We start from the raw sequence: 26212 nt of genomic DNA, 5'->3' as shown, positions 1-26212 counted from the left end.
CTTTCTGCCCTTGGGTCTTGTCCCCATGCTTTAATAAAATCACCTTTTTCCACCAAAGACTTCTGCAAGAATTCTTTCTTGGCTGTCAGCTCTAGACCACACCATCATTACCCCAAAACCCCCATCAGCCCTGATTTGTATCTTTTATAATAAAACTCTAACCATAAGTATAGTATTTTCTTGAGTCCTGCTAATCATTCTAACAAGTTATCAGACCCCCTAATTTGTAGCCTGTTTGTCAGAAGTGCAGGTGGCCTGGGGACTTCCAAACTTATGGCTCCATTCTGAGAACCTTCTAGATTGCTGAAAATGTCCTATAGGTTTATTGGGATGGTGATTAACATGGCAGTATGCACAGGTTAAAAAACAACATTTTAACGATAGATAAACTTTTAGTGATAGATACACTTAATATATATACATTTTTAAATGTATATACATCCATTTAAAAAGTTAAAGCAGGGAGGTGGGCACCTGGGTGGCTCAGTCACTTAAGCATCTGACTTCGGTTCTGGTCTTGATCTCCTGGTTCATGAGTTTGAGCCCTGTGTGGGGCTTTGTGCTCACAGCTCAGAGCCTGGAGCCTGCTTTGGATTCTATGTCTCCCTCTCTCTTGCCCCTCCCCCGCTCACACTGTTTCTCTCTCAAAAATAAATAAACATTAAAAAAAAAGTTAAAGCAGTGCCTGGGTGGCTCAGTTGGCTGAGCTTCCTACTTTGGCTAAGGTCATTATCTCCCAGTTCATGAGTTGGAGCCCCACATGGGACTTGCTGCTGTCAGTCTGTCCAGCACAGAGCCTGCTTCGGATCCTCTGTCCCCTTCTCTCTCTGCCCCTACCCTGCTCTCTCTCTCTCTCTCTCTCTCTCTCTCTCTCTCTCTCTCAAAAAAAAAAAATCAAAACATTTTAAAAAGTGAAAGGAGAAGGCCAACATCGCAAATTTTACAAATGAACAAGTTTGTTGCAGGATTAGGATAATTAGGATTTTTTATTAGTGCTTTCTAATATGTGAATGGAAGTGATATAAGCTCAAATTTTGTTAATTCATAGTTGACGTAACAAATCCACTAGGACCTCAGCCCAGTGTCACCTAATACTACAGAGTCACAAACATCCAGGACAAAGGACATCACAAAGCTTGATGTCAGTTTCTGCCAGAGACAGCAGGGCAGAGTGAGATGTTGTATGTCTTAGCTGGCTATGCCTCTTAGTAGTTGTGTGATATTAGGCACGGGCCAATGAGAGCTTATAGTAAGTTGTTAGGATAAAAATGGTGCTCATAAACATAAAAATACACAGTAAATGCCTGTGAGTGTCACCTTTAGAGTTATTGTTACCAGTCATTGTTACATAGAAATATCAGGTGGAAGAGACAACCTTTATATTTCTGAACTTCTAAACTTTCTGGCATTTGCGTTTTTGTTCTTTGATTTTAAAACCGAAAGCCACAATAATAATAGGAAAAGAAAGAGAGGAAGTCTTTAAAGCAGAGAATACAAACTCAGGGCTAACCCCCATCCTCAGAAAATACAACAGGCATTTTAGAGAAGGGAATCTTGAGCAGTGGTTGTCCCTTCTATGCTCATTTACGAATCGATTTAGCAGAATGCCCAGAGGGGAGGGGAGGGAAAAGTAAGACCTGAGATAGAAATACAAAGATCCTTAAGCCTAAAATGAAGAAAAACATATTCATTTAACTTTAAGTAAGGCCCTAGCAGAGTTTGAAATTGAATTTTAGGCTAGAGTTTGGGTACACATATGAATAGGTACTGTATCATTCTTCACTTTTGCTTGTTTGGGGGGTTGGATAATGTGTTTGGAAAATTTTAGCCATCAAAATATCCCACTTTAGACATTAGATAAATATGTATGAAAATATCATGTAGAGTTTAATTTAGTTTTTAATTCAGTGCTGCATGAGTTAAGTGAAATGTATTGAAGCTTTTACGGATCTGATTTCTTGTTGTTACATTTTTGGTTTACTTTTTGCTTTATGTTTTCATTTGTATTTTTATGGTGATTTTATTCCCAGGTCATTATTTTCTTAACTGTATGCACTAAACAAGGTCGTTAAATTTAAAAACAAAGAAAACAAAAGTTTTGGTTACGTTATTTTAGAAATTACTTATTTAAAACAGATTTTTTATTGTAGGTCATCTCGGAGAATTTAATATTTTATTGGGCACTGTGAATGTCTAGGCTGTAGCACTGAGGTTTCCTGCAGTTTATTTGACCCAAGAACCCCTTTTTCTTGCCTATACACATTGGCGTCTATTGAGACTGATTTTGTAGAAAAACTCCTCATGATAAAATGCATGCACACAATAAGATGTCATTGTTTTGATGGATCACAACCTATGGTGGGGAGGGGGAACCAACACATAAGGCTTCCTGTTAAACAAAATGTTTGATTATAATGATGAATAATGGTATATTTAGAGAAAATGATTGAAGTGGCTTGTTGATAATAGATGCGACTTTTACTTACATAACATGTGGTATCATTTATTAATTTTTAAAAATATTTTTTAATGTTTATTTTGAGAGAGAGAGAGACAGAGCATGAGCAGGGGAGGGGCAGAGAGAGAGGGAGACACAGAATCTGAAACAGGCTCCAGGCTCTGAGCTGTCAGCACAGAGCCGGAAGCGGGGCTCAAACCCATGAACCGCGAGATCATGACCTGAGCTGAAGTCAGACGCCCAACTGGCTGAGCCACACAGGTGCCCCATGGTATCATTTAATTAACAATAGAACCGATTATTATTTATTATTTAGATTTTACCCTTTCATGATTCCTTGTTACAGACGGTTTTACTTAAAGATGTATATATCAGAGAGGGGAATAGGATTCATGCTCATTAATAAAGGCATTAAACTCACCATTTTGTTGTATTGGATTTCTAAAATGATAAAGATAATTACTTTTGTTGATATAACTGTAGTTTGTGAAATCCACCATTGAAATATAATTCAGTGAGGTGGAGTTTTTTTTTTTTTTTTAAGTAAACTGGGAAATAAAATTGTCTCTGAAGAAGATTCTACTTTGCATTTTGAAATTTGATTTTACAGTCACAGTGATCAGAACATCATTCAATGCAAACAAAAGAATTAAATCTAGAGAATCTGCCACATTCACATTAAATGTCTAGTTCCAAAACACCTCCTACACAAATTTGGATGGAATGTGGTCACTGCTTCCCCAGTGTTACTTGAAAGACCAAAATAATATGCTGTTCACCATTATATGATAAAAATTCAGCACTATTCATTTTCAGAGAGCATCTTTAATATAAATGTGTAATTTATTTATTTTTTTAAATGTTTATTTATTTATTTTTGACAGAGAGAGGGAGAGAGAGAGAGAGAGAGAGAGAGAGAGAGCGCGCGCGCACACGCGCATGAGCGGGGGAGGGGCAGAGAGAGAGAGGGAGACACAGAATCTGAAGTGGGCTCCAGGCTCCGAGCTGTCAGCACAGAGCCCTAGGAGGGGCTGGAACTCACGGAGTATGAGATCGTGACCTGAGCCGAAGCCGGACGCTCAACCGACTGAGCCACCCAGGCGCCCCATATTTTTTTATATTATGGTATCCTTCTAAGGGGACTTCAGTACTCCTAAATGGATTCTAGGCATAATTCACCTTATCCCCAGATGGGAATGGGCCCCATTTATGCACCAAACAGATGCAGTAGCATATGATAAAACAGCTACCTCTAAGTCAGCGACCTCTTTCCGCTTTTAATTTTTCCTGAGGTGTTGGGCTGAAAGGGGAATTATCCCCAAGTGTTCTCTGTGATTGCTGTCAGAGAAGCGTTGCGATGGCATGTTTAAACAAGTATAAAAGTGATCCTGGGACACAGAATGATGGCTGTTGAAGCAGCCAGATTCACACATTTGTGTGGCTTCTGGCTTGTCAAACTCTGTGCATTTTCCCTTTAGGCTCTGAGCAAAGGAGGATGAAATGGGGTTGAGGAAGGTTTGGAAGATTAGCTGGGGTAGGGGACCTGAAGAACAAAATATATGTGTGTGTATATATGTACATATATGTGTGTGTTTATGTGTGTGTGTGTATAGAGAGGGAGAGAAAAAAGAACTTATACCATGTTTGTAGGTCTAAGCTAAGAAAGAGAGAATAGCCTTTTTTTTTTCCTTATGTTTATTTATTTTGAGAGAGAGAGCACAAGTGGGAGGACGGGTAGAGAAAATGAGAGACAGAATCCCAAGCAGGCTCCAGGCCATCAATGCACAGCCCGATGCGGGGCTCGAGCTCATGAACCCATGAGATCATGACCTGAGCTGAGACCATGAGTCAGACACTTAACCAACCGTGTCACCTTGGTGCCCCGAAAGAGACTGTAGTTTTAAATTGATTTTTAATGTGTAGATTAAGACATGGAACTGAATGTAGGAATGTACTTTAGACTGTGTGTTAAGACTCGAAAAGATAATAAGAATTAACTGGAAACAATCCCCTGTTCATCAGCTGACGGATGGATAAAGACATTGTGGCACGTCCGTGTAAAAGGAATACTGCTCAGCAATAAAAGGAATAAGCTACTGATGCGTGCCACGACATGGGTGAATCTTAAAAGCATCATACTGAATGAAAGATGTCGGGCAGGGTGCCTGGGTGGCTCAGTTGGCTCAGTGCCCAAGTCTTGAGTTAGGCTCAGGTCATGATCTCATGGTCGTAAGATCAAGCCTCATGCCCGGCTCCGTGCTGGATGTGGAACCTACTTAAGATTCATGCGTGCTCTCAAAAAAAAAAAAATGTCAAGCACAAAAAAAACCACATGCTGTATGATTCCCTTTGGATGAACTTCAAGAAACGGCAAAAAGAACAGATAACAGACCGGTGATTTCAGAGGTGGGGAGTAGGAGTCATTATTGACCACACAGAGGCAGGAGGAAACTTTTCCAGGTAATAGAAATGTTCTATGTGATAATACTAGTTTTACGTATTTGCCAAACCCCATCAAATTCTACACTTAACGTTGCTAAAGTTTATTATATGTAAATTATACCTAAAATAAAACTGGTTAAAAAGAAAGTATGATATGAAAAAAAAAGTATAATAGAATTCACTAATAAGGAGAGAGGGGATCCTAGAATTTAAACAATTTCTGTAAATGACCAGAAAAATCATGGGGTAGCTGAGTTTCCTCCAGAATATGGGAAAGGATGAACATCAGATAAAAAAAGGAAAGTGATGATGGAAGATAAAAATTATGACATTTTTTAAATAAAGTATATATTTTTTAATGTTTATTGATTTAAGAGAGAGAGAGAGAGTGTGTGTGTGTGTGTGTGTGTGTGTGTGTGTGAGAGAGAGAGAGAGAGAGAGAGAGAGAGAGAGAGAGAGATCGGGAAAGGGGCAGAGAGAGAGGGAGAGAGAGAATCCCAAGCAGGCACTGCACTGAGCACATGACCATGAGATCACAACCTGAGCCAATATGAAGAGTTGGATGCTTAACCAAATGAACCACCCCGGTAACCCCAAAATGGTCAAGGTAAACCTTTTATCAAGATAGACCTTAAGTTATTCTTAATCATTCTAACTATTTAATATATAAACCGCCTAGCCTATTACTTAGCTCATAGAAGGCACTTAATAAATGCTGAGTGCTATTATTTTTTCTGTACATTAAGGATGCCTAGATAGCCTAGTGGGAATTGTGACTATATAGACAGAAGCTTCCTCCTACTTACCTGTGAAGACAGCCTATGAGTGAGCTGGTTTTGATAATCTGAAATACACAAAAGGACGTGGAATTTGTCAGTGATTGTTTAGGGCAGTCAACAAACTACAACGTATCACAGAAGCTGAATATTAGAGCATCATTTCACAGACACATTCTTAGCTTTGTGGTGTATGTCAAATCATTTCTAAGCCATCTTAATCCATTGTGAGACGATCATAAGAACTTTATATCTGATGAGAGTTAAGAGTTCTAAAGTTTGCAGGCATTCAACAGAAGTAATGGCTGTATGCATAACGTTTATTTCGAAATGTTTCTTGGTCATGTGAGAAATTAGTAGTGTGCCAACAATGACCATAGGAGTGTGAGACTCAAGTTAACTTTGATCTTCACATGTGCTGTGATAGAGAAAATATAATAACCAACATTTATTGACTTCGTAATGTGCTTAGCACTGATTGTGCTAAATAAATTTCACATGTTATTACTGTTAAAACTCATCACCACCTTAGGGAGACACAGATAAGCAAAGAGGTTGCACAAGTATTAAGCAGATCAAAATTTTTATCTGACTCCAACAGTTGAGAACCACTGATGTAGACTGTAGAACAAAGCTGATGAGTTTTATCAGAGCTGGATTGCTGACACTGTGTGTTTGGTTGCACTTGACCTATCCTGAGAATATGGGATGGAGAAAGATAACTAATCTGGTCTAGACTGTCTGAACCTCAAATAATAAGTTCATAGAATAGCAATCTATATTAAATGGTCAGTAAATGATTGTTGAGTGAATTGATAGCTCTATACATTTGAATTCTTAGAAAGTAGGATTTATATACTACATTCTTAACATAGAAAAGGTACCGAACAAAGCATAAGGTTAATGTTGGATTATGGTGCATAATTTATTTTCAGAACTGTTCATCTGACCACATCTATTCACAAGTCCATTTTGGGGCAATGGCATAGACACACTACTGTGTAAAATTGCTGGCATTTGCAATAACTTGAGTTTCGATAAACCTTTAATTATATTTTAGGTTTATCAAACTGAGACAATTGTTGATCGTAAATGAGAAAAACAGTTAGTATGCAAACTCTAATGGGTACATTTATCATTTTCTTATCATACTGAGCTTCGAGCTTATTGTCTATTTTCCAAGAAAGTAGAAATGCTGTTTCTTAGAATAAAAATGTTTTTTATAATGTGAGCAGTAGATTCAAGCTGTACAGATTGGCTCTTTAATGAAATAGGCAACATTCCAATGGAACTGACAAGCTTTATTTCTATTTGTTGTATTTTCTTTCTCATTACAGATGGACCCGATTCAGAAAGCTGTAATAAATCATACATTCGGGGTTCCTCTTCCTCATCGAAGAAAGCAAATCATATCATGCAACATTTGCCAGTTGAGATTTAATTCTGATGTAAGTTTACCATTTAGTATTCACTGAAAAAATGTATTATGCTGTTCTAATCTTGCAGAAGAGATTCCTTAAACATTTTTCTTCAGTAACTGAGCATGTCAAAATTCAAAGATAATATTTTTAACTCCTTACGTCCTTTAATTTTGGAGTTTATTGTATTATTTTTGGTTGCTTACTATGGGGAACATCACACATATACAATATTTTGTACTTGCACTTTAATGGTATTTTATACTCTCTTGGGAATGCTAACTTTAGGTAATACACTTCCCTTTGGGGAATAGTCAAATTTAGGACCAACAAGACTTTTAATAAACTATTCCTCTGAAGTAAGATAGGTCCCAAATTGTATCTCAAGGCCAACATTTTGCTTTGTAAATTTTTTTACCTGCCTTGGTGGTTCCCAATTCCAGATCAGCTCTTGTGTCCTTCATGGTATTTGTGATAGAGCTCTTAAGTTATAACCCCAGAAGTATTAGCATTTTAATAGGGAGTCTAAAAGACCTCAAAGCACTCGAGCCCCTGATGAATAAAACTTACATGGAAAACATGATAGAAAGGAGACATTTGTAGACCTGACCGGTGCTTTGCAAATTATTCACAGAGAATTATTCGTACTTTCCATACCTTTTCTAAGAGTCAGAAAATCTCTGGATTCATCACAGTGAAGCTAATTTTGGCCTGTGGCCAATGTGAAAAATACTGCCTGCCTGCTTTGGTGTGGAGTTGGTGCTGAAAGATACAGAAAAGAGAAGGAATGTTGGTTTAGAAGGACTAGGAATAGAATACTTTTTGATACTATGGGCAAACAGAGGATGGTAAAGTAACTCCTCTAAGCTGGCATTATCTTGCCCTAAATTGATGTGCAGTGTGGAGATGACCAAATGGATCTGGATTCTGGAGAATGTTAGGCTTTTGAAAATTTCATCTTTCTAGGCAAGTGGGTCCTGTAGGGGCTCTGATGGTGAGAAGAGCATACAAAGTAATCAGGCACAGAAAATAGACGTGACAGTAATAAAGCATCTTTTTTCTTCTGTGAGGATGTTTCATTTTGTTTAAGGATTGCTACTGTCTTATGAACTCATAGTAAAATCATCAGGTAGTTTGATAATATTTCTTCTGTTGGCTTAGAAAAGAGTAGATTGCCAGCATAGCACCTGAATGGTATTTGTAGATATAAAAAAAGGGTATACTAGACATATGGCATTTTATTTAAAGAGCGGTTTAGGGGTTTTTGTTTTGTTTTGTTGTTTGTTTTTAAATACTGAGTGCTTTGATTGGATTTGAATTTTAAGACATTTGCCATAGTTTGTTTAATTTAATAACAGAAAATCTTTTCAACTGATAAAGGTTATATAATAATCTCCTCCAACTGTTGTAAAAAAAGAAAGAAAGAAAGAGTCCTCTCGACTTGTAAATTAGAGTTCTGAACTCAAAAGTTGCAATTTTGATCATTTCTAAACATTTAACAAGAAATCATATAGTTCTGTAATTGCTATTTTATTTTTTTTTTATTTTTTATTTTTTTAATTTTTTTTCAATGTTTATTTATTTATTTTTTTGGGGACAGAGAGAGACAGAGCATGAACGGGGGAGGGGCAGAGAGAGAGGGAGACACAGAATCGGAAACAGGCTCCAGGCTCCGAGCCATCAGCCCAGAGCCTGACGCGGGGCTCGAACTCACAGACCGCGAGATCGTGACCTGGCTGAAGTCGGACGCTTAACCGACTGCGCCACCCAGGCGCCCCTGTAATTGCTATTTTAAGTGGCTCTTTCTTGATTTCTTTCCTTCTTAAATTGTATCGATATTTCACTTTGGAACTGATCAGATAATGATATAAAAGTCTCCCAGGAGCCATATTGTCAGCTTCTTACATTTAATGGGGGCTATTTCAATATCTCCTCCTGCCAACAATTTCACTGTCAATATTTTCCTCTGTGTTAAGTAAACTTCCTGTAAACTGGGAATCAGAAAGACACTTCAAGCTCGTTGAACCCAATCTCCTACTAAATTTAAGAAAACCATCTGCCACATCCAGGCTCGGTCTTTAGTTGGTTCTCTCCAGCTATGGGTCACTCACAACTTAAAGACAAATGTTCCTTTTTTTGTTGTTTTTGTTTTTGTTTTTGTTTCTGTTTTGAATGTTCCTAATTCTGTAGATGGCTATCAAAGTCATATTTGGAGTCTTTAGAATTACTACTGGGTATGCATTAACATTAACATAATAGTTTCTTCTTATAAAACGTCATCTTGTTTTATAAAATGTAATCTCGTTTTATTTTCTTGATGAGAGAATAGCAATTTATTTTGCTAATGAAGTTTCAAGGTGATACAGAAATCAGTATGTATTTATTGGGGACAGTTGCTTCTCATTCTCACAGTTTTGTTTTCAGGTATGTACATGACATGTGGTCCAAGGAAAATGGCCAAGGTATTTGGAGAAGTTAGACTAATCAGTCTGGGCCATAATCACACAATTGCAGACTTGACCATTCACTAGATGGTTACTGCATTTATCTTCTATTGCTGCTGTAACAAACCATGGCAAACAGTGGTTTAAAACATAAATGCGTGATTTTACAGTTCTGGATGGGAAGTCAGAAATGGGCCTCACTGTGCTATAAGCAAGGTGTTGGCAGGGTTATGTTCTTTCTAGAGGCTCCAGGGGAGAATTCAGTTCCTTGCCTTTCTTTTCCAGATTCTAGAGGTCACCCTGTTTCCTTTGCTCATGACTCCCTTCCATCTTTAGAGCAAGCAATGACCAGATGAATCTTTCTCACATTGAATGACTCTGACCTTCACTTATCTGACTGCTTCTTCATATTTAAGGACCCTGATGAACACAATGAATTCATCTGGATAATCCAGGATAATTTCTCTGTTATAAAATCAGCTAATTAGCAACCTAATTCCATCTGCTAACTTAATCCCCCTTTGTCATATAATAAAACGTATTCATAGTTTCCAGGAATTAGGACTTAAATACCATTATTCTGCCTAGCATGGATACTCATTCAGATGTTTGGCTTAGATTTGAACTGAATTTTATGGCCACTTGAATTTATCAGGTAATTACCCAGTATACTTTTGTTGCTGTATATAAACTGGACACATGTGAATTCATTGCTTTTACATTTTTATCTTGAACCTTAAATATAAATTCTCTATACAGTGTTAATTTTTAAAATTGCAGATTAACAAAAACAGGAAGACCCAATGTTATTGATCTTATAAATGACATAGCAACATTTTACCTATGATTTACAAACAAAATATAATTATTGCAAAGTTGAAGTACAGGAGTGGAAACTCTCTTAGAGACTTAAAAATGTCTCTGTAGCATTATTATGTCAATAAGGGAAACTAATGTGCAAGAAATATGAGATTTGTTTCCTATTGACTGGTCATGTCCATAAATAGCAGTTTTATAAAATATTCAATACTGAATGCCAAGATCAATTGTATTTATCATCCATTCATCCACATATAAGAAAATAATCTCTAAATTAAGAGAAAATACAAATGTATTTTCTAGATACAGATAGATACAGATACATGTCACATTTGACCATTTTAATCCCAGGAAAAAGGCTTTATAATCCCGTTACAACTGCATCTACTCCATCCAGGTAAATCTGGAATTTATTGTCCTATTTCCATTATTAAACGTAGAATTATTCTGAAAAAGTAACACTGTAATTTACTTGTATGCTTGGTTGCATCCTTAATCACATAGGAAAGTATTTTTGCCTTATGAACCTTTTTACATTTCAAAGCTTCTTCCCTTTCCAATGAAAATAATAGCTTGTATTTCTTTTCATCTCCGCATCATGAAAATTCAATTTCCTTTCCTCTATGCTTTTATTTATCTTTTAACCCTTCATATTATAAACTGTGGAGTTTGGTTTTATGCTATTGCTGTTTCCTGTACAGTACATTTTCTATTTTTGGCCCTGGAGATATCTTTTTAAATGGCATATCATACTGTATGTACTTTAAATGAGATTGCTTTCTTCTGGCGTAGGCTTTTTCTTTGAAAAAAACTTTTCTTGACATTTACATGAAACACACATAGAGGTTATGCAAAAAGTTCCCAGTTAAAGACCAAAAGATTATAAATTGTCCAATTATTTTACCAGCATCTTAAAATAAGCATAAATTGCCATTGACCTGGGCAAGCTATTAAGTGTACCTTTGAAAGACAACTTATAGCGGGACCAGTATGGACACAAGGTTATTTAGCGAGATGCAGAATGATTACTTGATGACTATGTATAAGAGTGGAAAGTAAGGTCTCAGGCCCCAAACTAAAGAATGATTAGGTTGTAGCATCTAAGAGTCACTACGATTAACCTCCTGACACTAATGTTTCATAATATGTTAGAGACAGAAGAAAATGTTTGCTGATTTCCCATGTGGAAACTGAAATGCAGAGAATATAGGAGACATACAATGGCCACCTGGCCAGTCACTGGCCACACAAAGTCAGCGTCCACATTCATCCACTGTTTCTGCTCTGTCTGGTCCAGGCAGAGTAGCAGGTCCATCCAAAGTCTCCAGCCAATCCTATGGTAATGGTGTGGCTGGAGATCTGCGTGTTCCCAGAGAGAAGGCATAGGGGCTCCTTCCTTCTTGGAACTAACTGGATGTGACAGCTGTTGTAGAGGTCATCTATGCCTGGGTGAGACCTTGCCCACAAGTGCTTGTGAGTACACTCAAATGGCATCACCCATATTCAGTCACACAATTTAATCATAAACACCGTGAAAATTTCAATGTAGATGCAAATTACTGAGAGATAATGTAGTAGCAACATGTCATTTATGACTCAGGACTGTCAAGCATCAATTATGTCAAGGGGCTGTTTGTAAGTCAGAGGGGAAAACCACCTTGGAGCTCTTGGACCCCTTCAAAGGGGAACCTTGGGATTATGACCAATATAATTGATATATTTTTCAACAGTATTATAAGATAGAAATCATTATTATTTTTCTACATTTTAGATCCCAGAAATGTAGTGGAGTTAAGCAATACATCTGAATTTAATTTATATCTTCGTGTTAACTTCTGTTATATTGCCAAATGAGGCAATATAATGATGAAGTTGCTAAAAGGAACATTTTTTTCCTATCAAATGACCAAATTAGATGATTAAACATTTGTAACATCATATCTTAAGAAACACCTTTTAAATATTTATATCTGTATTATTTATGGGGGTTGATACTAAAAGGAAATACTGCTTAGAGGGAGAGAAAAAAAAAACTAATAGTGGTTGTACTGGAGTTGAAGAACTACTCTTCTTTCTACTTTTATTTTCCAAATTTCCTTTATGAGCATGCTTAAAGTTTATAAAGGAAAAAGGAATTGTTGCATGGACTATCTTATTATGGCTCTTAAATCACATACTTTGTCCTAAATTATAAATTCCATTTTGAAGGCCTTTGATGCAATTTCGTGAATATTTCTTGCCTATTTCTGGCTGTGTCTCCAGTCTCAAAACATGCCCAGCAGAGTTCATAGATATTGTTGCCTCATTCAGATTTCAGCATTTTATTGCATGTCCTAGGAGAAGGTTAATAAAATTGTATGCATGGGGGTACAGCATGCAGCAGAGAATCGAATCAGAATTTAGATAACCTCTTCTCTAGATCTGCCCTTTTTTTTTCTTTTTTGTTGGCTACATGTCCTGGGGCTCTTTGTTGAACTTTCAGGACCCATTATCATCTTATTTAAAATTAATAGCCATCCCTTCTAGCCATGTTGTAAGAATTATAAAATAGAACATGTAGGCAATCAGATTATAAACTGTATAGCAAATGAAATGGAAACTTCATTTTTGTGTTATGGGATGAATAATGTGGTTATCATTATTTTATTCTCTGAATGTTAAATTACTTTTTTTTAATTTTTTAAGTGTTTTTATTTATTTTTGAGACAGAGAGAGACAGAGCATGAGCAGGGGAGGGTCAGAGAGAGAGGGAGACTCAGAATCCCAAGCAGGCTCCAGGCTCGGACCTGTCAGCACAGAGCCTGACGCAGGGCTCGAACTCACAGATTGTGAGATCATGACCTGAGCCTGTGAGATCATGACCTGAGCCGAAGTCGGATGCTTAACTGACTGAGCCACCCAGGCACCCCTGTTAAATTATTTCTTAAGAAATACTGAAGTTTGAAAAGATCTATCTTCAAGAAAAGTACTTAAAGGGCTCTACCCCATTGAAAGTGCCTGTGTTTAGTGTATTTTTGTGTTGATTTGAGGTTCTCACTCCTCATAAATCTTTACCTTTTACCTTTTAAAAACCACAGGGTCAACTTGTCAGTGACAAAGCTGCTTTATTAGCAGTTCTCAACCTCTTTAAGTCTGTTGCTGCTGCTGCTAAGTCCCAAAGGATTTTCTGGGGGACCCACTTAGAAATTAAATTGCAGGCAGCTTTGAGACGTCTCTTTCATAAGACAGTGTCTCCTGTTAGTCTTCAGGACTCACAGAGCTATTTAGAGGTTTGGGCTGAGCACTGTGGCCTTCCTACTGGGTGCTTTTTCTTCTTCAAAAGTACTTCTGTGACAGGGCCATTCAGCTTCTATAAGAGGAGACACATCCGGGGCCTGATGAGGTTTAGTTTCACTGTCGCGTCACCCTCGTGTGAGAGACTGGCTCTGGGGCATGTGGTGATGAGCTGTAGGTTTGCCTGCATTTGAAACGAGCGCCTGGGACATCTCTTTTGAAAGGCTTGCGCTCTGAGTGTGCATTTGGGCCCCATTTCATCGCTCAGCCTCACCAGCTTGTACTTCCTGAATGGAGCCCACAGCTCTGTCAGGAATTCTCAGAAAACAAAACTTGGAACAGAAGGACCAGGCAAAAAATATTGGGTCTGGCTGTTAGAGATTTCAGGAGAAAATGAGCCAGTCAAGAGCACAGGCACCTAGTTAAGCATCGTGCCTCTTTGGCAGGCTTTTAAAAATAAAACTTCAACATTGGGATATTTTGGGACTCTCTGAATCAGGCTTTGATATTCCAGAGTTTCATCTGTGGATGGAATGAAGGGTAAGGGACTGAGAAAAGAGAACTCTTTGTAAAAGAGTCCCTATTTCTCTAGTTATTTTTTTCCCTCTATAAACAAAGAAAAACAAAATAATAAAATTCACTTTTGTATCAGATTCTCCTAGACATGGCAAACTTGAGCATTGTCTCTAGAAAGAGAAGTTGATTTAAGATTTGAGTAGATGTTGGGACGCCTGGGTGGCTCAGTCCGTTAAGCATTGACTTTGGCTCAGGTCATGATCCTGCACTTCTTGGGTTTAAGCGCCGTGTTGGGCTCTGTGCTGACAGCTCAGAGCCTGGAGCCTGCTTTGGATTCTGTGTCTCCTTCTCTGTCCCTCTCCCGCTCATGCTCATGCTCTGTCTCTTAAAAATAAATAAACATTACAAATTTTTTTAAAGGTATGAGTAGATGTGTTACATAACCTTTGGTAATCGAAGCGATATTTGTATTTCTATAGAGGACTGTGAGCACCTCAAAGAATTGCTGTGTGTTAGGACTTCGAGATGTCTAAGAAGTCATTCTGTCCGTTTTAGAGATTGTCGAGATGGCAAAATCACAGGTCAGAATACGAGTTGGCTTGTCCAACATTTCTAAGCTGTTGAAATAGCTGGTGGGGCTGGAAACAGCCCTTACGTCCAGCATAGTGCTTTTATTTGTCATACCAGGTGACATGCCCCAAGGGAAATTTATTTTGGGATTTGCACCGGCATCAGCTGACAGTTTGCAACTGAGGCAATTGGTCACATAAGTTCTACACCCACTACAGAAGCTAATCAAGGTGGACACACTCATTGCTAGCTTGCAAGAAGTACAGATTGCTGGAATGTGGAAACACATTTCCAAACTGAGTCCCACTTGAGGGGCAATGTGATTGTACCGAATATTGAAGGAGCACGTGAGAATCTGTGCTGAGAGTCTGTTCCATCCAACGACACCTATTGAAGGCAGAGTTTTCAGAAGAGGACTAAACATGAGCGAAGCATAAAAGGGCAGAATATGGGGAAGGTAGATTGTGGCGACGCCAGAGGTGTGTTTCCAATTAAACGAACTGACAGTTGTCCGTGTGTGCCCCAAAGATGAAGCAGGGAAGCCTATTAATGTTAGGAAAGCTCTACAAGTCTTGGCTATCACTCGATGAATTTTTAACAAATAATTGAATGCAATGCTCAAGACTAGAAACATTTTTCTTTATTGCTATCGTAAGAAAATTAAGGTAGAAACAGGAGGCTCCAGGATGGTCTACGCTTCAGCTTCACTGAGGACATTTAGAATAATTGCTACATTTTGATAAAACATAGTTTACGTTGCCTTTTCCCCAGTGCCTGATCCCTTTGCAACACAGGATTCATATCCTAAGCAACTGTTCTTTATAACCTAAAAATGAAAGTTCACTTGACTTTAAAGGGAGATAAATACATGGGACTAGACTTGAGCACAGCCTTGAAACTGGTTCTCGTGACTTTGAAACCTTGCCTTGTAGCAATCTCTGATTTTTAGGTAATTTGGAAAAAAAAAAGTATATTCAAAAACTCCCAGCTTTAACATTATGATTATACCCTGAAGATTTCAGGGTACACCGGTAACTTCATCACTGGCTAATGATGCCTTTGTTGGCCATGGAATAGAAAATCCTTGATGTAACCTGGTTGCCCAGAAATTGCTTGATATGCGTATCTACTATAAATGTCACCAATCGTTTTGTATCTCTTTTTACAAGTATATGCACTTCTTAATCTATTACAGGGCACTAACAGTACTTGGGGAAACTAAATGTAGAAACTGGGTTAATGATCACCAATAATTGAAAGTCTCAGAAATGAAATTTGTTCATCCCTTTCCATATATTATGGTCAGTATTTGTCAGGTCCCTTGTCCTTTTTGTTATATTTCATTTTAGTTTATTCAGCATTTAATAAACCATCAGTTTTTCCATGACCCTGGAAACTAGGACAGTAGAGGGATTTGTTTCTGGGCAGAAGAGCAAAGGAATTTAAGAAAAAGGTAGTTTATGTTAGTGTCTATTCTTTTGTCATTTTGGGTTTTGTAGCCCTTTGTATCCTGGCTTTCTTAACAGTTGCTATCTGTTGTCTGTTTCACTGACTCCTGTTATCTGTATTAATTAACTAGAGTAATTGTACCTTTTTCAAGGGTCCACAGGGCCAAAGTTTCCTTATAGATGAGATGTACATATCCATTCATTTTATCTCCTTCACAGTAAGTTTCTTATGATGACCAGTTTAAAAGTGGTCATTTGATTTTACCGTGAGCTTCAGGAGATTGAAATTGTACCAGGCATGCTATAAATTACACACTGCATTAGGATTATGGTGCTAGAATTTCTTATATGACATTAGAACCAGAACTTGAAAAACATGGATGCCTTCCTTCGTACTCTCTAGATCTCTGTATAATCTAGCCACTGTTTTAGAACACTGTTGTACACCCACCATTCTGGCCCAGATTCACCTTTTTCAAGCCTGCCAAACCTCATTGCAGATGCTAAATACTGCCTCTGGGATCTGTTGTCTCAGTCCAAATCTATGTTTTGATGTTAATTGAATGTGATAGTGGTAAAGGTTGCAGTCATTTGGGGAGCTTATTCCTTGTGAGGAGGGAGCTGCGGAGGGTAAACGGAGGCCTGGTGTGCTATGCAAGTTTAATTTTCTGCGTCCACCTGTGATGTTTCAGTAATACTTTGAGAAGCAGAGAGAGAACGTTTAAGAATTGCCCGGGTAACATTGAGCGTATGTGGTTTACTATTTATTGGGCCTAAATGAGCTTTTAAATTCCTTCCATAGGAAATCTGTGGAGGTGGAGGTAGGGAAAATTTATTCTTACCAGGTTTATCGGGATATCAGATCGGTCTGTACAACTTACACCTTCTCTCAGATGCCTTTATAAATAAGGTTTCAGAAGGTAGTCTCTTAACAGGTTTTTTATCCATTTCCCAGGCAGGGCTTATTTTCTCTGCATCAGCGAACTTGTCATGATAATCAACTTTTTTGTCCCAACCATCAATCACTCTTGATTACAGCTGGGTAGAAGTTCTGTTCTGTTGATCAGCTCATCAGTGCACATGATATTACACCTGGAGGCCAGTACAAATCATCCCTCGATGGGGAAAGCGTTTCCCTTCAAGGCTTTTGTCGACGGTTTTATCATTTACATTTGGGTCTCATTGAGTTGTCATGTCTAACTTTAACTCTGCTTTCTCCTATGAAATATTCTCCTGAAATAGCTCTCAAGGTTTGCTCGATCATTTGTGCGATATGGTTATTATGTTCATGCTTTGGCTTTCTTAATTCAAATAGTAGCCTATGATCTATTGTTTCCTTACTTTCATATCAACTTTTTTTCCGTTCTTAATGCAGTCATTGTAGAAATTAAAATCCCGCGAATCATAATTCAATGAATATTCAGGACTTCTGTAAAAAAACAGTTTAGCATATGTTTTAGTAGAATGTTTGCAAGTCTAATTTTGTTGATTTTTAATGGTTTCCTAAGTTAGGTTTTTTGTTTTATGTTTTGGCTTGGGCTAGGGAATATTTATCTTTAATTTTCATCTTATTTTAAGTAACACTAAGTAGCTATCTTCATGGTTTAAAAAGACATTGAGCAGTAAATGTTTTAAAATCAATTGCTCAAACTCAGCATTACTCTTTGCTGTGTCTGCAATATATGTTATGCGAAGTAAAATTATTTCTTATTTCTCTAAGCCAACTTCTATTTCTTAAAACAGGAGCATGTTCAGATAAGTACTACAGCAATGATAGAACATTATCATGGTAAAATATTTATTGATTTCATGAAGTATTTAAAATAAACGTATGATTAAATAAACATTTAATATGTCCTCGGTGCATCCCACAAAGATACTTTTTCTTTTTTTATTGCATTTTGTTGTGTTTTATTACTTTATAAAATCCAGAACAATAATTTAGAGAAGCATAGGAGATATTTTAACGTTTAGAGTGCAAAGTATAAAGAAAACTGAATGGAAGATGAACTTACAAAATAATGCGGATTTGATTAGATTTCATGCCTTTCCCTTAAATAGGATGAATTAGAAAAACCTCAAGTTTCCTGTGTGGCTGGGCTTCCTATGATAATGATATATTTCTATTTTTTGTGTGTAATAGGACAACAGTAGGAGAGAGACTGCTGCTTTCTTTTGATAACGATATTCAGGTATTATTAGTTCTTACTTTAATCCCCAAAACAAAATGAGGGCAAATGGCATCCCTTAACAAGAAAGCGATCCATGCAGAAGCATATAAACCACACAACACTAAATGGGGTTTGGTTTTTAAAGGCTGAGCTAACAGCTCAAGCTGGTTCACTGATAGATCTGTTGTCTTGGCTCTGTTACCAGGATAGGAGCTGATCTCTTCGGGTGAGAGATGCTATGTCATTATGCAGGTTTAACAATTAACGAGAATATATGCACCCACTGTTGTGGCTCTTTATTAGCAGTCAGCAGACTGGATGTTATAATGAAGAGTAGGTCAGAATAGTTCATCTCTTCTTAGCCCAGAGAGGCTAGTCAAATGGTTTGCCACAAAGAACTTGGCATCTTAGCCTGCCATATGACTTTTTTTACTTTTAAACAGTAGCCACAGCATATAACCTAATGCCAAACTTTGAACGTCAGCCCCAAAGAAGGGGCTGTGTTTATACATTCATAAAACACTCAGATTGTCTGAAAAAATTCATTACAATTTATTGGAGGCTGATGTGAAAGGACAGACCTTTATTTTGAATAACTCAAGGAGAGTTTTCTCCTTTTCGTCTAGTGTTTTCTGGGTGGATATGTTTAGTTACATTGTAGTTCGTTGGCACATTTCATGTTGGCAGAAAATTTAATGCAGATTTTGGGAAGTGAGACATTTGGGGTGGGATCCAGTTACTAAAATTTTACCATGTAATCTCTAATTTGAAACATGTTGTCAATCTTTAAATTAAAAAAAAAATGCTGAGAATTAAAAGCTCAGTGAAAACAGAGATTGTATCAAAGGTATTTCCACCAAAGGTATAGAAATCAGTGTGGGGTTTTTGTTGTTTTTAAACCAACCACTGTATCGCTGAAGAACCTTGAAAGAGTAGGCCCTAATGTAGTTCTATCTGATGAAGAGATGTATTCTCTATAAAAAGTTTCTCAATTCTGGTTTACAGGAGAATGACTTCAGTATCTGGAGGTGGAGGAGAGGAATAAGTTAATTATGTTGATATCAAAATGGCACCCATATTTGTTTCCTCAACTTCATATTTGAATATCAATGGCTTAGTTAGTATTTTCACTTGGTTAGCTAAGAGGTAACTCAGATTGAAAATGTTCATAACTATAGGCTCATTCCCTAAATCTGCATTTCCCTGATAATGGCAGCTCCGTGTTTTTGTTTCATCTGGTAAAAATATTGAAATCACCCTTTCTTACTATCTCTCACCCTATGTTCAATGTTACACAAATTATGTTAGTTCTACCTCCCAAATATATCCAGAATCTGACCTCTCCACCACCTTCTTGCTACCACACTGGTCCAAGCCACCATCATCAACTGTCATTTAGATGATTACAAACATCCTCTTAATTATTCTCTTAGCTTCTACTCCTTTTACTCAACATTTTTAAGTTGGTAAGTTGAAACCAGATGGCTTTTCTGTTTAAAATCCTCCAATGTGGTACGTTCCGCTTACATTAAAAGGCAAAATCCTTAGACTGTCTCTCCAACCCTATGAAATATGGACTTCGGGAGCCTTTCTGACCTCTTCTCCTCCCATCACCCCCTCAGTTGCTCTTCTGCAAACACATTGGCCCCTTTTGCAGGGCCGGGACTGGAGTAAGGCAATTGAGGCACTCAGGCACAAAATTTAATAAGGGTTGCTAAAAAAGTGAGTAATCAGAATGAATATTAAATGTAATAGTAAAGAGGTAAAATTGGCAGACTGTGGTCTTTATGCTGGCCACCCATTTTTGTAGATAAATTTTTACTGGAACCAGGTGAGTGAGGCAGGGTTGCACAAGTACAGGGTCTTATTTAATTTGAATATTTTGTCCACAATAGATTTTGTTTGTTTTGGTTTTAATTTTCTTAAATAATAAATATTTAATTTTTTAAAATAATATGAAAATATTATTCATCTCGATCCCTGAATTGTTTAGTATCCCCTTAAGTTTTTCTCCTGATGCAAATACCTCACTTACCTCAACTTCGTTCCAACGCAGCTCTTACTATACCTAGAATGCACCTGGCTCATTCCTACCTCTATGTCTTTGCATGGGCTCTCTCTCTCTCTGCCTGGAATTCCCTTTCCTCGGATTTCTACATTTTTTAAAGCTTTATTCAAATATTACCATCTCATGATGCAACCACTGTGTTTAGGATTTCAGCCCCTGTCATTCCTCCTCTCCTTACCTGATGGTTTTTCCCCTAAGAACTAATTACATCCTAATATACTTCATGATTTACTTATTTATTATGTTTATTGTCCGCTGCCAATTAGAATATAAGCTCTCTTGGGACAAAGACTGTTTGTCTGTTTGATTCACTGTTTTATCAAGAACTTACAGCTGTGCTTGATATGTAGTGCTTAATAAATATTTATTGAGTGTATAAGTTAATGGCTAAGTAAATATCAGGATGCTCCCCTGAGGTAGATAGATGATAGATAGATAGACAGATCGATGTCGAAGCTCCATTTCACCTAAGCTTTATGATATGTCAGCCCTCCCCCAATTTCCTCTTCTTTCATACTCAAACCAGGGAAGTCCCATGACAAGGAACAGAGACATTCTTAGGGGAGATGGAAGAAGCTCCCTTTGCCCTAGTTCATTCACCCTTAGTGAACAAATATGGTCTCCCTCCTGTGAGCTTGCTTTATTTTCTGACTTCAAAATATTTGGTCTGTCCAAGGACATTAGATGGCTTCACAGTGGATCCAGGCTTTGCTTGGTAACTTAATACCAAACACATTGTTAGGGCCTTCCATCATGTAATGCATCCACAAATAAGATGAATGGTCAGTGATGTAAATACCCACATGTTAGTTAGGTTAGGGGAACGGTAAATGAAAATGAAGTGAGCTTTGTTTCCAGATAAGTTGTCACTGTTTTATCCCCAGGAAGATTTAGGATGATCAAGGGCTCTAGTAGCACCTCATCTTAGAGGACATACGGGAATATTTAACTGTAATAGATCCAGCTCCAGCTCCCCATTTTTGGTTCATCTGGTAAAAATGTTGCAAATTATGTTAGATCTGCCTCCAAAATAGTCCCAGTGATTTCAGGGTATTTTCCGAATCCCAACGGAAGCCCCAATCTCCCACAGACTCATGTATATCAGGAATAGAGACAACTATGTATCTAAGAAAACTAGCAGGTGACAAGCAGTGGCATCTGGTCAGGGCAAAGCGGGATCACAAATAGACATGAACAGTGGCGCCACTTTGCTTTTCCCTTTGTGCATGTCGGCTCATGTGGAGCAGTGAGCATATGTGGAAGTGACTAGTTAGAGGTACATCATGGGTTAAAGAGAGTTTCTAGCCTAATCTTCAAAGTTAAATTACTTAGACTACAAACTTTTCTCCTCTCCATACAAATCCAAGCTGAAAGAACAACAATAAAAAACCCAAAGTGGATGTATCTTCCCTTTTTGAATTCTTTACCCATTAGAGCACTTTCCCTTTATTCTTATTCTACCAATTCTTTGAGTTGACTTGAAGATCCACAATAATTATTCTCTGTGCCTAACAAAACAGGAACAGATAGAGACATACATTTTTCTCTTGCCCCAACTCTTGACAGCTGTCATAAGATGAGATCTTCATAGATATTACAGAAGCCCAGGTTTCTTCAGTAACTCAATAGAATACTATGACACTTCCTAATAACTGGGAGTGAATATTTTCTAAGATTTTGTGCCATGGAAAAGATGAGGATCACAGCTGTGGAATGATTCAGGGAACTCTTAAGTGTTAGGTGTTCTACAGGGTTACTGTTCACCAGCAATTAAATGAACAAAAAGAAAAAAAAATATTATCAACTTTATTTGATAATTCATACCTAGAGTAACCGGATTCTTTAGAGGCAGAGTGATGGGTGCCGACCTTCCTACTTTCTTGCCATGGTGTAAAAATCTAGGCAAATTGTTACATCCCCATTGCCTTGTTCTCTGGATGACTTAGCCTAAAATGAAAGAGTCCGAGGTCCTAAGAACACATTATCTGAAACTCAGTCTACACATCTGTCTTCTGATCTCAATTTTATTTATGTGGAAAAGAGAGTTGAGGAAGATTTAAACACCTGGACTTCTTTCCATGAGGCTCTAATTCGCCCTATAGAGGCAATTGCTCAAAAGAAAACAAATAAACACAAATGGCGGCTAAATATTTCTCCTTCCATAATACTAGAAGGCATCAGGGGTGTCTTTCATGAACTATTGCTTCAAAAGCCATCCATCACTGCAACAGTTTTCCCATAGATTAAGGGCTAGATTTGCATTCTAAATTAGTTCTGCCAACAGCTGCTGTAAGATAACTTGGCTGTAAGTTAAGAGTTTGTATTTGATCCTCTGCCAGTGAAGATCATAAAATTCAGCTTGGCAACAGAATTTCGGAAAAGAGGTCTCCCCAGCCCAGCTGTGCTTATCCGACTGAGTGGCGGGTGTAAAAGCAGTGCTCCAGCTCTCCTTCTCAGGTCAGCATGCGAGTGATTTGTTGCTGAGGGAGTTTGAGCTTAGTTCCAGTTTCTTTGTGCAAGAGAGCTAAACTACCTTTTGGTGAGCTTGGAGAGGGGCAGGGGAGGGAGGATTATTTTAAGCCTGCTATAGTAAACATTCTAGAGTGTTGATGTGGCAATCTGTTCGAATCTTTGCATGATCCCTTGATAAATCACCAAGACCATCATTTCAGCTTTGCACCTCGTCCACAAAATGCAAGTTCAGATGAGAAAGGGGTTATTTTCCAGGTTACTGTCTGCACCAGATTCATGAAATGGAAAGACAAAGGGACCTTGGATCAGGCTGATCCGGTCTCAGCACATATTTGTTGTATGACTTTGAGCCAGTTTGTTTAACTTCTATGAATCTCAGATTCTCGTGCAATGAAGATGATAACACTACTGTGCAAGATGTCACTGAGGCTTAAAGGGAGTGTTGTAAGCAAAGCAACAGACTCACAGTAGGATTTAGAGTTAATTTTCTTTCCTTCTTGTATTTGATACTGGCATCAAAATGGTCATGTTTATCAAACTTGGTGTCTTTCCAAAATCACAAATTACATATCTGTGGCAAGGACTGCTAAGTGTCCAATTCTTCCTTTATCTTTCTTCATCAATTAGATGATTGCATGTTAATTGGCCCCTGCCAATGTGTTCTATCCTTTTGGCCGATTCTTCTTTCCAGTAAGGCGTTAAGCATACAGAGTCACTAAGTTATTTTTTTAAATATAGGTAGGAATTAATTCTAGGAGCAATTTGTAGCTTGACTTAGTAACTGACAGGTTGATTCTGGGTTTTCTCTTTCTCTCTTTCTAATCCTAAGCCGCAAGATCTTCTATAATAGATGTGGGTTTGACCTAACATTTTTCAAAAATGATATCCAGTGAACTGCTGTTCAGGTATCAGACAGTTGGCATTTTGAGTCATATAGATGGATAATTGATGCACAGCAATAGTTATAAGTAAATTTATATGCCATTGACAGATTCGCAAAAGGTTTGCTGCTTAGGATTAGTGCAAGATGACTGGAGTTCAGATGCTTAGAGCACCAAAATGTTCCTGAAAGAGAACTGGCTTTGATTTCCAGATATGAGACTGTCAGTGGTCGGCGGAGGGGTGGTGGGAGGAGAAATAGGCATTTTCCAACTGATAAGCAATCGCTCGGTGCTTGTGGTTTTCTAGGTAAGGAAAAGTTTCTTATGTCAGCAATTCATGCGACAGGCCGGTGATGAAGTGACTTCCTCTGCTCCTGTTAAATGGTGAAGTGCTTATTCCTCAGTCCATTGGGAAGATTTAGAGCCGCAGCCTACAGGGCGAGGGCCACCTGTTCTTTCACTCGCTAGAGGTTTGGTACTACATGAGTAATTTCAGGGACCTGTGATGGGTTGTGGCCTTGTTTGTCACTATCGCTTTATGCATAACTCGTCAATTGATGGCAGTGATTATATCCGTCTTCACGGAATACAGACTCGGTTTGAATCGCAAGATCTTTAACCCTTGAGTTTCAGGACCTTGAGTGAGGCAGTTGCTCGAACTCCCAAACCAGAGGGTAGTGATATTTTGTAGTGCCAGATAATGAACCTCACAGGCTATTTTTCTTTGTAAAGTGCTTTGATTTACTCCCTTACCTGTGTTTTTGAACACACGGTGTCTGAATAGTTTCTGGCCATCGTAGGCATTCAGTAACTGTTGCATAAACTCAACATGTGCTGGAATGACTTGGTGAAGGATGAACAGCAATGGGAAGAAGAAGAAGGGGGAGATTGCTGGAAGTTGCTGGACATATTTCAATTTGGAATATTTACTCAGAATATTATCTGGTGTATAACTGGCAGATACAAACTTGTATACAACTGCCACTTGCATTTGTTTCAGATATGGGGCACAGAGGATTTCATTTAAATTTTTTTAACATTTATTTTTTTTAATTTTTTTTAATGTTTATTTTTGAGAGAGAGAGTGTGAACCAGGGAGGCGCAGAGAGAGAGGGACACACAGAATCCAAAGCAGGCTCCAGCCTCCGAGCTGTCAGCACAGACCCCGACGCGGGGTTCGAACTCACAAACTGTGAGATCATGACCTCAGCTGAGTTAACCAACTGAGCCACGCAGGTGCCCCTAACATTTATTTTTGAGAGACAGAGAGACAGAGTGTGTCTCTGAAGGGGCAGAGAGAGGAAGACACAGAATCTGAAGCACGCTCCGGGCTCCGAGCTATCAGCATAAAGCCCGATGCGGGGGCTCGAACTCACAGACCACGAGTTCACGACCCCAGCTGAAGTGGGATGCTTAACTGACTGAGCTACCCAGGCACCCCGAGGATTTTGTTTTAAAAGTGTTTTCTATTAGGCTTGAGAATTCATATTGGAACTATAGCTAGAAGGAAGCCAAAATGTTCCCTTTTTAAGAATATTTTAAAATCTAATTATCAGAAATCTATATTTAGTTAAATATGATGTTGAAGAGAGTGAAATTTTTGCAGCATGTACTATTCATCACTGTTCTCCTTCCCACATACATCTTTTCATGCCCTCCCCCAATCCCCACTTGCTGACATTAGAATGGGCCATGTGAAATTGCTAATTTTATAGGTCCAAAGTGGTCACATGCTGGCAGTTTAATATGATTCATGCATATGTGCATGCAAATACATTTTGGTTATTCTAACAGCAGTCTAGTGTGGGAGAAGCACGCTTCATCTGAAAGCAAATTGCTCATTTTGCTTTTTCTTTTCTTTCTTTTTTTTTTTTTGAATGGAAATCTAGAAATCCCCTAAAAGCCTCATAAGCTGCACCAGGATTGGTCTCTGTGTCATAATAATAACAGTGTCGTGAGCAATCATAGATATAACTATCATGTATGGAGCATTTAATGTGTTTAAATTCAGTGACTCCTTAATCCTTATGATGATGCCAAGCTTCCCGGGGACTGAGTCTGTCTCCCCACCCCGCCCCCCTTTTTTTGTTCTACCACCACAGCCCTAGTGTCTCACACATAGTTTAGTACATGGGGCAGATTATAACAACATTTGACGCAAGCATCGATGAACAGGTAATCATGGATTGTTACTTCTACTTTGCCAATGAGAAGCTTGAGCTTAAAAAAAAAACTGCATTGGGGCGCCTGGGTGGCTCAGTCGGTTAAGCGTCGACTTTGACTCAGGTCATGATCTCACGGTCTGTGAATTCGAGCCCTGCGCGGGGCTCTGTGCTGACAGCTCAGAGCCTGGAGCCCGTTTCGGATTCTGTGTCTCCCTCTCTCTCTGCCTTGCTCACACTCTGTCTCTGTGTCTCTCTCAAAGATAAATAAACATTTTAAAAATATTTTTTTAA

The 26212-nt window shown here is 38.2% G+C and overlaps 1 protein-coding gene across 4 annotated transcripts in view; it reads left to right on the top strand.

Moving 5' to 3' along the window:
- The window catches only part of ZNF385D (zinc finger protein 385D), an 888856-nt gene that overhangs the window by 762421 nt on the left and 100223 nt on the right, over nucleotides 1-26212 (top strand). For all 4 annotated transcript variants that reach the window (XM_019810771.3, XM_006936450.5, XM_003992162.6 and 1 more), the window contains one exon: nucleotides 7014-7124. In XM_019810771.3, coding sequence (XP_019666330.1) covers nucleotides 7014-7124 — 111 coding nt within the window. The remainder of the gene's footprint in view (nucleotides 1-7013; nucleotides 7125-26212) is intronic.

This window comes from Felis catus, chromosome C2, assembly GCF_018350175.1.
Source record: "Felis catus isolate Fca126 chromosome C2, F.catus_Fca126_mat1.0, whole genome shotgun sequence".
In the NCBI taxonomy this organism is placed as follows: Eukaryota; Metazoa; Chordata; class Mammalia; order Carnivora; family Felidae; genus Felis; species Felis catus.
The sequence above is the reverse complement of the archived record's forward strand: the minus strand, read 5'-3'. Positions and strand labels throughout refer to the sequence as shown.